Here is a 13852-nt window from a genome sequence, read left to right as displayed (position 1 = left end):
AAGCAAGGAGTTACTAGGGCTCATGGAGGGCTGCGACTGTTAAGGCTATGTTTAAGATGGAAGAGCTACAGGATATCCACAACATCCACTTAGAAATCTCTAAGCCAACCTTGCAAACAGCCGAATGTGAAGAAATCAAAAGGTGCTGAAGAGAGATGTTGATATAATTTGTGTTATCATAAGCAAAGTGTGATGTAGAGAGAAATTAAGCCTCATAAAATTCCCAAAGTCGGGATTGCGTGTGTAGTTTAGATAAATGGGAAAGAGCTCAAATCATGAAGAAAGATGACTGAGGATGTGGTTGTGTCTCAGGTATCTTTCAAATATAAATGCAGCTTCTGTGAATTACTCTGCCTTCTCCAAGGTCTGTACTAAGCATCCCCACATCGGCATTTAAATGTGTCATGGCTTTGCTAGCAACCCACCCAATATACAAGTACAAAATAATACGTGTAGACAAGAGATAGAGAGGTGGGGAGAAACATCATAGCACTGGGGTTTCCGTCAGTTCTATGGTGTGCATGTATTTCTGGGTCCCCCAGGGCAAGAAACAAGGCCTTCCCAGTGAGCTATCTCTCAGCTTCCCGAAAACTTTCTGGAGGGGATCCAGGGTGAGTGATTTTTTTTTTTCAAGGTGCCAAGAAATGAACTCAGGGGTCTTGTGTATGTATGACAGTGCTTAGTAATGTTCTGGCCCCAGCTGTTATTCTATACTTATAAAGAGACAACGAAAGAAGAGGTGGTGGGGTGGGGCAGGGCGGGGCAGGCAGTGGCACACCTGGTTGAGCACTCACATGACAGTGTGCGAGGGCCAGGGTTCAAGCTTCCGATCCCCACCTACACAAGTGGTGAAGCAGGGCTGTAGGTGTCTCTCTGTCTCTCTCCCTATCTTCCCTTCCTCTCAATTACTGGTTGTCTCTACCCAATAAATAAAGATTAAAAAGAGAGAGAGAGAGGTGGGATAAGAGACACCCCAAAGCACCTCTCCATCATCCATGGAGTTCCGGTAGTGCTAGCCATGGCGCACCTATGAGGTGCTTGGGATAGAACTCAGGGTCTCACACTTGTTGCTCTACACATGCAGCCATCTTCTGGCCCTCAAAAGTGATTTTTCAGTGACGAGGAACTAGTTTTTAAAACCCAGTCATGTCTCTGTTTGAGAGGGCATGCAAGAGGTGGTTCCCATAGCAACCAGGATTAAGTCTTACAGGCAATGTGTACAATTCACCCACAGGGGCTGCCTGCCCATTACCAGATTTCAAAGCATTTTCTTTAAATTTCCAATTATTAGGCCTTTTACATCCCCTTCTCTTGCATCTAGGTTCTGCTGTGTTTGACTGTTAGGCAGGCCAAATGACACCTTCACAGTCTGCTGAAGGTAATGGAGAGCAGCCCAGGTTGGATGAGGTTACCTGCCACCATTTCTACTAAGTGGCTGCTGGAAAATGTCAACAGGTTGACAGGCTGACACTGAATAATCCACATCGACGTGTACTTTTTCCTAGTCACAGGAATGGAATTAGAATGGAAGCATCTGGGAACAACCAGACACAGGTGCTGAGATTGGAAACACTCCAGCAGAGAGCTGTCATCTGATTCTGTCAGCTACCCCTTCCTTCACCCATGTCCACCAGGTGGAAGGCATCCCAGATAATCCTGAAGAGACTCAGCAAGAACCTTAGAGCCAAAGAGAAGAACTATTGGAGAATCTCAAAGGTCTGGTCCTTTTATTGCACTCTGCTTGTTCTTATCAGCTCTGCATAGAACAGGCCCAGTCCCCACGCAAGGATTTCCCCTTGTCTCATCTATATTAAAACTAAAAGCTGCCAGAGTAGAAAACAATTGTGGAAGGCAGAGGTTTCGAGAGGGAAGGTTCTTTTCACATACCTGTGGTCTATCCACCCAGAGGCAATCAATGGACATATTATGTAACAGCTGAGGGGAAAAAAATCAGCACCATTCATTTCTTGACACAGAAGATTCAACTATGCTGAGGGCTGAACTGCCCAATTAAGAAAATGCACCATCCTTTGCTGTCTGACAGATTCCAAAGAAGGTGGTGTTATCAACAAGACTCTTGCCATCGACTGCAAGCAATTCTACACAGACTGGCGCAGAACTCCCATAAGGACTTTGAAGGCTCCCTCACCTCCAGGATCTAGCATCACACCAAGATAAAACAGGCCGGTCTGATGGAAATAATGAACAAGGTAGCAAGAGAGCAAATATTTATCTTTTAGTGTTTTAGCTCCAAGCTCTGTGACTGCCATTAAGCCATGCTTAATCGTTTTATTGATGATTTTATTTATTACTGTTTTTATTTATTTATTTTATTTATTACTGTTTCCGCTCAACCGGACCTGCCAATATACGCGGATATCTTCGCCCACCCTGTCCAACGCTTGACGTCTCATCACCCAATGAACTTCTCTGTTCCAGACTCTTGGAAACAGAGTTGGCAGTCAGCTGAGGTAAAGAACAAACAACTCATCACAGACCCCTGTAAGCATCAACCGGCTTTGACCTAGCACGTTATGATGGGGCCCTCCTCAATCGCCATCGAACAGGCCATGGCCGGTGCGCCGCTATGTTCCATCGCTGGGGAGCCAGAGACGACCCGAACTGCCCCTGCGGCTACAGACAGACTATGACCCACATAGTCAATGACTGCCACCTCTCCAGATTCAAAGGAGGTCTCGAAACTTTACATCAGGCTCAACCTGACGCTGTTGACTGGCTACGGAAGAAGGGCAAACGCTAGAAGAAGAACTGTTTCAATCCCCTCCCCCCCCCGAAAAAAAAAAGATTTGACATGGCTACAAACTGAATATCTGCCTCTTTCACCCTGAAACACTCCATTATGTGCACTACTCACTTGCCGCTGGTGGTATGTTCAGGTTTCTTGCCATTCTGAACATTTTCCTGTGGTCCTCATGCAGTCTGCTGGCACCATTACTCAAAGGATTAGCTGCTCTGACTCATAACTCTGCTCCCTCTCTGTCCAGAACTTTTACTACTGGGTCGGGATGCATTGGATCGACCTTCTGGTGGTGCATCCCGTGAGTACCCATTTATTGGGGAAACTGACGATCCTTCCTAGCCGACTGAATCCACATGGATCCCAGTCACTTTCAAAGCCAGCAACAAGCAGACATCAGGCTCAACCTGACGCTGTTGACTGGCTACGGAAGAAGGGCAAACGCTAGAAAAAGAAGAAGAAGAAGAAGAAGAAGAAGAAGAAGAAGAAGAAGAAGAAGAAGGGGAAGAAGAGGAAGAAGGGGAAGGGGGAAGAGGGGGAAGAGGGGGAAGAGGGGGAAGAGGGAGAAGAGGGAGAAGAAGGAGAAGAAGGAGAAGAAGGAGAAGAAGGAGAGGGAGAGGGAGAGGAAGAAGAAGGAGGAGGAGGAGGAGGAGAAGAAGGAGAAGAAGAAGAAGAAGAAGAAGGAGGAGGAGGAGGAGGAGGAGGAGGAGGAGGAGGAGAAGAAGAAGAAGAACTACTGGGTCATGAAGCTGGATTGACTTAGTCTTCTGAATGTACCACAAGACTTACTCTTTTTTTTTTTTAAAGAAAAAATATTTATTTATAGAGAAAACCTAAGCACCACTCTAGGGATCGAACTTGGGAACTCTTGTTCAAGGTCCAGTGCTCTAGTCACTATACTACCTTCCAAGCTAGATTTATTCTTCTTATAAGCACCCTTTAATCTCAAAGATATTTTTAGATAGCATTTGGGGTATGGCTTTCTTATTCCTTTCCTTCTTAAAAATATAATTTGTTCATGCCCGTGGATTCTTCACTGTAGAAGAAGACATAACTAGTTTTAGGTTGAAGGCTGAAATTCCATAGTATGCATTTCTAGATTCCAAGTATAGTGCCCAATGGATATAAAATAAATCATTAAATAAGCTTGCAAGTGAGTGACCCACAAGCATGCCGAGCCTCATCTGGGAGATGATTCATGAACTAAAGATGGGAGATAATCAGGCTATAATCAGAGGCTTGCACTTTCCTCCACGTGACCAGTGGGTGTTGGGATGCCTGCAGAGACCAGGAACAAAGGACAGAACCAAGGAGTTTACATTCTCATACAACAGCAGAAGAAAACGACTGATGAATACAGCTTTTTTTTTCTTTAGGCAACTTTCCCTGAGAACAAACGATAGGAGCAAAGTTGTTTTGCCCAGACAAATCATACCCTGCTTGCCAAAGACAATGTTCCAGATCTTCTTGGATGCACAAATACCATCTCCCTAGGGAAGTCTTTCCCATTCCCTAGTTAATTGTTCTTTCCAGTGCATTCTCATGGTATGCTAGCTATACCTTTCATAATGTCTTACTAGTTTTTGTTGTTTAACTCTTCCTTCTACTAGGCAAAAAGCAGTAAAGAAAGTAGAGACACACTCCCGCAGTGAAGCCCCACCACCACCCACTGTGGGGGGCTGAGTTCTCAAAGTTCAGTTGCACATATGGCAAAACGGGCACCTGCCCAGTTGAACTAACTTGCAGGTCCAAAGTGGGCTCTCCCAAATTTTGGTCTCCTACAAGACTCCGGAAGATCTCCTATCATGAACACAAATTTTACACATCAAGGAAGGAGATCTTTACACGTGAAGAAGCAGAGCAGTCCCAGAAATGTCTCATGTCAAGAGCTGCCCATTTCCAGTAATGGAACCCAACTGAAAGCAAGTAGGCGGTAGAGACAGAATCAAACCAGGAAGTCCCCAGAGAAAGAATACCCCAGTTTACAAATACCCATTAAGTTGCAACTCAATTAAAACATCTGAAAGGAATTCATAAGTATCAGCAGACCCTGTAATTGCTTAATTAAGGATAGAAGCCCAGCAAATACAACCACAATAACAGTCTGATTCATTAGCACCTCTGTGATAGCAGAATGGGATTTCTCACTTAAACATACATTGGCTTTAATTGTGTAATTTGGTTAGGCACTGGTAATCAATGGGGATCCACCATTCCTGGGGCCAGGAGATGAGGAAGGTATTCCTGTTCACCTTCCCTCTCTTCTTTCATTAGAAGTTTTAAGTCTATTGAAACAGGCAGTTGATGTTCCTATTAGGACTGGCTGGAGAAGAGATGTTAAAAAGAAAGAAGAAAATGAGGTGCTGTATTAAAAGGAATTTGGGATGGGAGGACCTGGTCAAACCATTCATTATGCACATACCCAGCATTGTCACTGATCATATCTGAGATATCTAGAACCTCTTCTCATTGCTTCACTTGCCATAATGCAGGTCCAGGTGGGAATTGGTGAGAGGGAGGGAGAGGGAGAGGGAGGTTGAAATTAAGAATAGCCAAAGGGCAGGCAATGGGAAGACTCATTTTCTAGCTTGTTTCATGTGACTAGGTAACTGGTTAATTATAAGTCACCTGCTGTGATCCACGCGGGAGCCCCTTGCCAGGTGGCTGCTGCCATCAAGAGGGTTTATACCATGGATTTCATTCAAGGTGACTGACATTCACAGTGTCTGACTCTGAATCTTACATATATTTTTGCCCCACACTAAAGTAATGGAAATGCAAATGAGGTAGGCTCACTCAGCAGCTTAGCAGAAGACACCAACTATCTGATAGGAGGACTGTTTAAAAGCCTCAGCACTAAAACATCAAATTTTTTCTTGTCCAATAATGCCAACCAGGTTTTGTCAACAGGATAATTTCCTGAACCACCCCTTTTGCATGATGATCCCAGGCCCCAGAGCAAAAAGTAATGCAAACATCAATGAGTGTAGTATAAAGATTACAGCAGTAAGATAGACATTCTGTGCACTCTGGTGTGAATCAATTCAAGTATGAGTTGAGGACCAAGTGACTTGTCAATGTGTGGCTCCGTGTCCAATTAGTCAAGAAACAAGGTAAGATGTGACATGCATACAAGTGGAGTGAATGTACAAGTAAAGGTTGTGTGGTAAGTGCTTTTGTTCGAATGGAGGGAAATGTGTGGGGAAAAGAGATGTGTTTAAACAAATGTGGTCTGCCCAGGGAGCTTGGTTCCCCTGTGAACTCAGGACAAGAACTGCTTGTGACTGCCTCCAAGACTGAAATAAGAACGTATAGGAGGAGGCCACAGCAGCAGGAAGAGGGACCTTGAACAGCCTTGGTCCTAAGGGTGTCGGGTCACCTGCTCACTGACCAAGCCTGAGCCAGGTGCTCAGAGGAGTGAAGGACAAGGGCTTTCAGGAGGCACTGACCTATTAGCTACAGCTGACTCTGCCCAGCCCCACCTGCTCTCCCATCTGACCCAGCAATCATTCCATGTACAGGGGTGCAGGAACCGTGACAGAGAGGCCAGCTGGCTCGGGCCAAATGCCACTCCCTATGAAGCTGTGGGGCCGTCTGCCCCAGAAAGAGGCCACATAAAAATGGGAAGTGTCCACCCCACCTTGAAGTCCAGAGGGCTCTCCAAAACGCTGGGATTAATGAGAACAGCACATATGGGAATGCTGGACAATTATCTTGAGTTTTCCCTTGAGTATCACAACCCAAGCACTCTCCTGGCTACAGCAATTCCAGCAGAATGCCATCCCCTGCACCCTCCGCTCCAGGGTAGAGAGCATCCCACAGACAGGTGCAAACCTGCGCAAACAGGATTCTGTCCAGGTGAACATCACACCTGTCTACACCACCAGCTTTATAAGTGGTCTCAGAAGACTTCATGTTCCCTACCTCCCTTTCTCAATCTTTCTGTATAACTTTGTTTGCTAAGAAAGTTCTGTTGAGTTTTACATCCTGTAATTGGTATTAGGAAGACAATAGGTACAACTCAATAGCTTTGCCAATTACACTAGCCCCATTCAGCTCAAGTAAGAATTACAGGTATAAAAGTACTTAAGATGCTGACACCCTGAGAATGTAACCTTGACCCTTTAGCTTTCATTTTTCTGTATTCCTTTCCCATTCCTTTAGGTTATTATGAAGAACAATCTTTTTTTTTAATTGTGTTCTTTATTTCCCACATTTACTGCTCAACAGCCTATAATCTGTTGTTAGAAAAGTCAATGGCAACGCAACAGCATGGACAAAAGTCCCTCATGACGTACTGATTAATAGCATAAAATTACTTCATAGTTTTTACCTACTTGATCTCTTAAGCAAAATGTGACACTGCTGACTCCTTGAAGTTTTAACCTCTGTTGCCTCCAGAAGACGACTCTCTTGAGATTCCTCTAATCCTTTTACCACATCTTATCAGTTCATGTCTGAACTCTAAGCCTACTCTTCAGGGCGGGTTTGACGGGGGTTTATTCCTCTTCAACCAGCCTCCAGGCACTGAAACGCTTTAAACTATCACCCCCATGCTAATGGCTCCTCCACTAAGTAATTTGCCTGGGCCCTTCTGAACATCTAAAATAGAACATATCCATACAGATGGCTAATAGGCACATGATAAAAATGCTCATCATCCTTCATCACCAGGGAAATACTAATCAAGGCGACACATGTGAGAATAGTCTAGACAAAAAGGGCCAGAAACACTAGGTGCTGGAGGGAGTATGGAGAAAATAGGTTCCATATATACTGCTGCTTGGAATGTGAACTGGTCCAGTCTCTGTGCAGAACAACATGGAGATGTCCTGAAAAATTAAAAATATATCTGCCATATGATCCAACAACTCCACTCCTAGGCATATATACAAGAACCATAAAACACAAATCCAAAAAGAAATATGTGTGATTATGTTCACTGTGGCACTGTTTACAATGGCCAAGCGTTGGAATCAACAGGCGTGCCTAGTGGCAGGTAGGCGGATAAGGAAGTTGTGTATTTACATACTACTCAGCTCTACAAGAAAAGGTGGAATTTTGCCTTTCACTACATGAATGAAAGTGGAGGGTGTCAGGCTAAGCAAAGCAAGGGAACTGACAAAGTAACATAAATGCTCTACTGTCTAGTCTATTACGATACTTCTTGCACTTAGACTACTAAGTCTGGAGGGGGAGGGGCACTCCAGAGGGCCATGCTGGAGTAAGACAGGCACTTGGTGGTTGGTGTGCTAACTAATACTTTATTTATCTATGTCATTGCCAGGGCTTCCACATTCCAAACTGACTACCCTCTACCCACAACAGAGACAGCAGAAGAGAGGAAAGGTAACCATAGCAATGACCCTGTCTCCAGTATGGCGGGGTTGGGCTCAGACCTGGATCACACACATGATGAGACGGGTGCAGTAAGTGAGCTATCTTGCCAGTCCTAACACACAGTAAAGAGATCCTTGTTTCCCTAAAATACAAGTCTTGTATAATATTTTCACAATTCAAAAAAAAAAAGTCAGCAACGACAGAGTATCATGTCCCAACCAAACCAATAACCGTTCTAATACCTGTTCTTTCGTGTTGCGACCCCCATGCTAACGGCGACTAATCCCTAACACTGCAAAAAATGGTATCATCTTTTTTCCATCTACACAATGCCTCGGCCTCGCGTGAGCTTAATGTGCAGCTTGGCGATACGAGAATCCGGCATGAAGCCCAGCCAGGGCGTTACTCTCGATCACACCCTGTCATTTCACAAACATCTCATAAAAACTGCAGCAAAGGTGGGTGCGAGGAATAACATCATCGCAAGACTGGCCAGCTCCTCATGGGGCGCGAGTGCTTCCACACTACAATCATCATCTCTGGCATTATGCTATTCCACTGCAGAATACTGTGCCCCAGTATGGTTCCGTAGCCCCCATGTCCACTTGGTTGATTCCAAATTATATTCCTCCATGAGGATAATTTCTGGAACCATCCGTCCCACCCTGGTTCCATGGCTGCCAGTTCTTAGCAACATCGCCCCACCAGATATTCGTCGGGATGCGGCATCATCTAAGTTCATTTCCCACGTCTACGCTCGACCGGACCTGCCAATATACGCGGATATCTTCGCCCACCCTGTCCAACGCTTGACGTCTCATCATCCAATCTGGTCCCTATGCCTACACTGAACTTCTCTGTTCCAGACTCTTGGAAACAGAGTTGGCAGTCAGCTGAGGTAAAGAACAAACACCTCATCACAGACCCCTGTAAGCGTCAACCCGGCTTTGACCTAGCACGTTATGATTGGGCCCTCCTCAATTGCTATCAAACAGGCCATGGGCGGTGCGCCGCTATGTTCCATCGCTGGGGAGCCAGAGACAACCCGAACTGCCCCTGCGGCTACAGACAGACTATGACCCACATAGTCAATGACTGCCACCTCTCCAGATTCAAAGGAGGTCTTGAAACTTTACATCAGGCTCAACCTGACGCTGCTGACTGGCTACGGAAGAAGGGCAAACGCTAGAAGAAGGGACAGCACAATCTGTCCTATTCCTCTGAGCCTCGACCTGCATTACTTTCTCTCCCGTGCTTCCCATTACCTTCATCCATGAATAAAACAATGCAGTCACCTCCTGAATTATGACATTTCCTACAGTCTAATTTCTCCTCTGTCAGATAGTAGGTCTATGTACCTCCTGTCTCTTAATTGTTCTTCCATCCTTCCGTTTCATGAATGAACTTCTTAACCCTGGAGATGGGGGTGAGGGTGGGGAGAGCATGTCACTCCCTGGTTTATGTCTTGAGTGACAGTGGGTCTGAGTATTTCTTCTTTTTTAAAAATATTCATTTATTTATTCCCTTTTGTTGCCCTTGTTTTACTGTTGTAGTTATTATTATTATTATTGTGGTTGTTGGATAGGACAGAGAGAAATGGAGAGAGGAGGGGAAGACAGAGTGGGGAGAGAAAGGCACCTGCAGACCTACTTCAATGCTTGTGAAGTGACAGATTCCCCTGCAGGTGGGGAGCTGGGGGCTCAAACCAGGATTCTTATGCCTGTTCTTGCGCTTTGCGCCACCTGCGCTTATCTTTTATCTTTTTTTTTTTTTAGGTGGCGGTCTGCCATAAACAAATGGGGACATCTTATTATATATGGGGAACAGCACACTCTCAGGACTGCAAGAGGTAGGAGCAATCCCCTGTCAGTTTCCAGGGTTAATTAGGTCAAAGTCTCCTTCAAGGTCCGATTCATCCTCTCTACCTACCCAGAGCTTTGGGGCTGATAAGCACAATGAAGTTTCCAATTTGTCCCCAAAGCATGAGCCACTAATTGGGATATGGTAGTGGCAAACGCCAGCCTGTTGTCTGAATCAATGGTGAAGGGTATTCCCCACCTGGGCACAATTCCTTTTTTTCTTATTTATTTTATTTCTTTATTGGGGGATTAATGTTTTACAGTCAACAGTAAATACAATAGTTTGTACATACATAACATTTCCCAGTTTTCCACACAACAATGCAACCCCCACTAGGTCCTCTGTCATCCTTTTCCAGGACCTGTAACCCCCACCCCACACACACACCCCAGAGTCTTTTACTTTGGTGCAATACACCAACTCCAGTTCAGGTTCTACTTGTGTTGTCTCTTTTGATCTTGTTTTTCAACTTCTGCCTGTGAGTGAGGTCATCCCATACTCATCCTTCTGTTTCATGTTAAGTGAAATAAGTCAGAAACAGAAGTGCCTGAGTATTTCTATAGGAGAAAAAGACTAGTTCCCGTCTGTATCCCTACTTCCTTCTCTTTGCTCTCTATGTACTGCCAGTACCAGTGGGTTCACAGCTGCCTGGATATACCTAGATGTATTTCATTCGGGATACCTCTGCCTAGAAAGTTTCTGCTCTTCTCCAACACTGCAAACTCCTATTGATACTTCAAAACAAAGTGCAGTTATTAGCTACTCAGGGAAGTATTCCTTGATTTCCACTTTAAAGACCACCCCTTCCCTCCTTTGTTATTCCTGTTATCTTATAAATATTTCTGTCTTACCTAGTGACTGACAATGTGCTTTACTTGATTGCCAGACACCTAGTACCACATAATATTTGTGCCTATGTTCTTTACAACCTTTCAAGATAACAGATTTTTGCTCCAAAGTCTCAAAAAGAAAAGGCCTTTTTTTTTTCACTGAATTTGTTTTGGAGGAGACTAAACAATCTTTATTTCTTGATTTATTTTCATTAATGGACAGATATGGCTCTATCATGGAGATTCTGATAAATAACACACAGTTATGGCCATTTCATATAAAAGATAAGGAAAGAAATTAGATATAGTTATAATCTATTTTATGAGATTTTTCTAAAGACCTTTCTTATCTCATTAACCTCTCACAACAATCCTGAGGGAAGAAACTCTCCTCAATGAGCTGATGTATAAAATGAGACTGCAAGGGGCTAAAAAAATAAATAAATAAAATAAAAACTCCCTAAAGTCACCTGCTTTATAAAGAACAGCCCTGATTTAAACCGAGGCCGGCTTTCTCTTTTGACTTTTCCATGTCCTATATCTGTGCCAGATTTCTAAAGAAACCAGAAGATGTATAGTATAACCATATACAGTACGGCAGGAGAAAAATGTAAAAGCTTATATTTTTATTATGTATTTGCTTCTGTAATCTATCTTTCTGAATGTAAGTTAACTCAGGCAATGTCTTTTGAATTGCTAAGCTTAGAATCATGCCAAGCACACAGAGGAACTGGCTGATGCAGTCAAGTGATCAGACTGCGGTGTCCAAGGAAGTTACAAGCAGAAAGGGTTCTGCAGAAAACAAACAAACAACTCCTCCCCGCAAAAAACAAAAAACAAAACAAAACAAAACACACACACACACACACACACACACACACACACACACACACACACACAAAAAAAAAACCCTCAATCCAAGCTGGGTCCAAGCTCAGAGCCAGCTCATTCAAGTAGTTGTGATAAGAAGTCAGAACTTCAATGTTTTCTTTCCCCTAAAGATCTGTGGCCAAATTCCCCAGAAAGAATAGTGTTTCTCTTTTCACAGTTCTGGGATAAAGCTCTCTACTGCCAAAATGATGCTTTTGTTTTGCAGGTATAGAGCAAAGGATGTGCTGCCTCTTTACCTCAAACTCTGTAACAAAAATTCACAATAGAGAAACTTTGCTGCTTTGGAAATCTTAAGAAAAAGGTACAAGAGGTTCCAAGATAGAACTTTCACACACTGCTACCCAACCCCCTCAGTTTACCACGACTAAATCACATTCACAGAAACAAAAGTGGTCTTCTAGTAAGGTGCAGATTGGCTAAGGCCCTTCATGAGCTTTGTGTCAGGCTTCAATTAAGTCCCCCTGGACAGCTAGCAGAGCTGTGTAGTGTCATTAGCTTCTTAAGAGTGGGGGAGAGAAGCTCAAGCAACCAGTGCCGGCCCAGCAGCAATAACAGTGAGCTTCACGGTCATGTGTTCAGTGAGTGATTTAACTCACATAACAATCCATTTAGTTGGGGCCTGAGGGAGACCCTTATGCGGAGAAGTAGTATCTGTGCCTTCCAGAAAAAGAAGGCTGAGGAAATCTGGCAGGGGACAACAACCACAGCTCCCATGGCAAATTCTATTCACAAATTTAATAGAGGAATTGCTGAGGCAAGAGGACAGCAACAGAAAAGGCACTGCACATTGGGAGAACACAATGGAAGGCAGCTTTTGTGAGGGAGTGAATGTTCGCTGGTATCAGTGATAGGGTGTGAGGTGGTACATGTTCTCTTGAGTCCAATGACACTTTTGCTCAAAGACCACAGTCTCTGTGAAATACTCACTAGAAATAAATAACTTTACGCTTTGCCAGTCGGGAAGAAATGAAGCAAACTGCTCCTTGAATACATAAATATAAATTGCGCGAGGACCACCGTTCACACATAAGTCTTCCAGGTTTGTAAAGACAGGATGAGGAAGACATACAACCAGTTTAGCAGAAAGGAGGAGGAAGGCTTGCTCTGGCATGCCAACCTGGGTGCAAGAGAGAACTATTATTACAGATGCAGGAGGCTATGAAGGTAATGCCAATATGGGGCTGCACTAAGGCTTTAGATCCGAATGGCATTTAAGAAGTATAAAAGAAAAAAGAGTCAAACAGTGTTGCCTGGGGAGCTCCAAGGGCATGGTGTCTCAGTACCTCTGTAGCCTGTCCATGGCAGGGGTGGCCTAGCCCAAGTGGGAAATATCAACTGTGGGAATTAAGTCATTAATACCTGTCTGGGAAGGATGTGTGTGTTGTCTTTTAAAGGTACTCCATGCCAACATCATGTGGTTGGGGAAAAGGAAGAACAGTAGAGAGAGCCCTGTGTTGGATCTGATGTCCCAGAGGTAGCAAATATAGGAAGTGTGTGTACTATCAGTTACGAGACTGATGCTCCATGATGGGCTCTAGGCTGTGGCTAAACTGCTAGGGGAAAGGAAGGACTTCTGGGAATGATTGCCGAGCTCTGCCCAGGGAGAGTCTTTAGACTAATGTAAAACACAGAAAACTTACCTGCAAGTAAGAAGGTGATAAGGCAAGTTTCCTTTGGCAAATAAAGTTTAAGACGAGAACCACTGAAGACATATTCCACCACGGCTTCAGAGCGACCTGCTCGCTGGAGGAAGGGCAAGAACTGCTTGGCCTTCTGGGTATCCTGGTGGAGATAAGGAAAAAGAGAGAGGAGGGAGGGTTTATTAATTTTATTTTTTTGTTTATTTTAAACAAAATTCAAGATTCAAGAAGGAATTCAAAATTCCTTCTTCTCTTGGGTTACTGCAAAAAGTCTGGCAGCTCACAAGAGGCTAAGCAAAAATCAAGTATTTCTAAAACTCTGACACAGACATGATATCTAGAAGACTTTCACAGAAGAAACACAATTAATAAACAGCTTCTAGAACATTCTCACGGACTTTATATGAAGTAGTCACTGGATTAAACAAATTAGGAAGGTACTTCAAAAATGAGAATTTCACTACTTTTCTGGGATAGGCTGGTTCTTTTTGCTTCAACATAAAACTAAAGAGAGACAACTATTAGATTCTATG

The 13852-nt window shown here is 43.9% G+C and overlaps 1 protein-coding gene across 1 annotated transcript in view; it reads right to left on the bottom strand.

The window, feature by feature from the left end:
• SND1 (staphylococcal nuclease and tudor domain containing 1) overlaps positions 1-13852 on the bottom strand; it is a 497039-nt gene that overhangs the window by 156475 nt on the left and 326712 nt on the right. The window contains exon 15 of the mRNA XM_007526286.3: positions 13320-13461. Coding sequence (XP_007526348.1) covers positions 13320-13461 — 142 coding nt within the window. The remainder of the gene's footprint in view (positions 1-13319; positions 13462-13852) is intronic.

Source organism: Erinaceus europaeus, chromosome 8, assembly GCF_950295315.1.
Source record: "Erinaceus europaeus chromosome 8, mEriEur2.1, whole genome shotgun sequence".
Lineage (NCBI taxonomy): Eukaryota > Metazoa > Chordata > Mammalia > Eulipotyphla > Erinaceidae > Erinaceus > Erinaceus europaeus.
The sequence above is the reverse complement of the archived record's forward strand: the minus strand, read 5'-3'. Positions and strand labels throughout refer to the sequence as shown.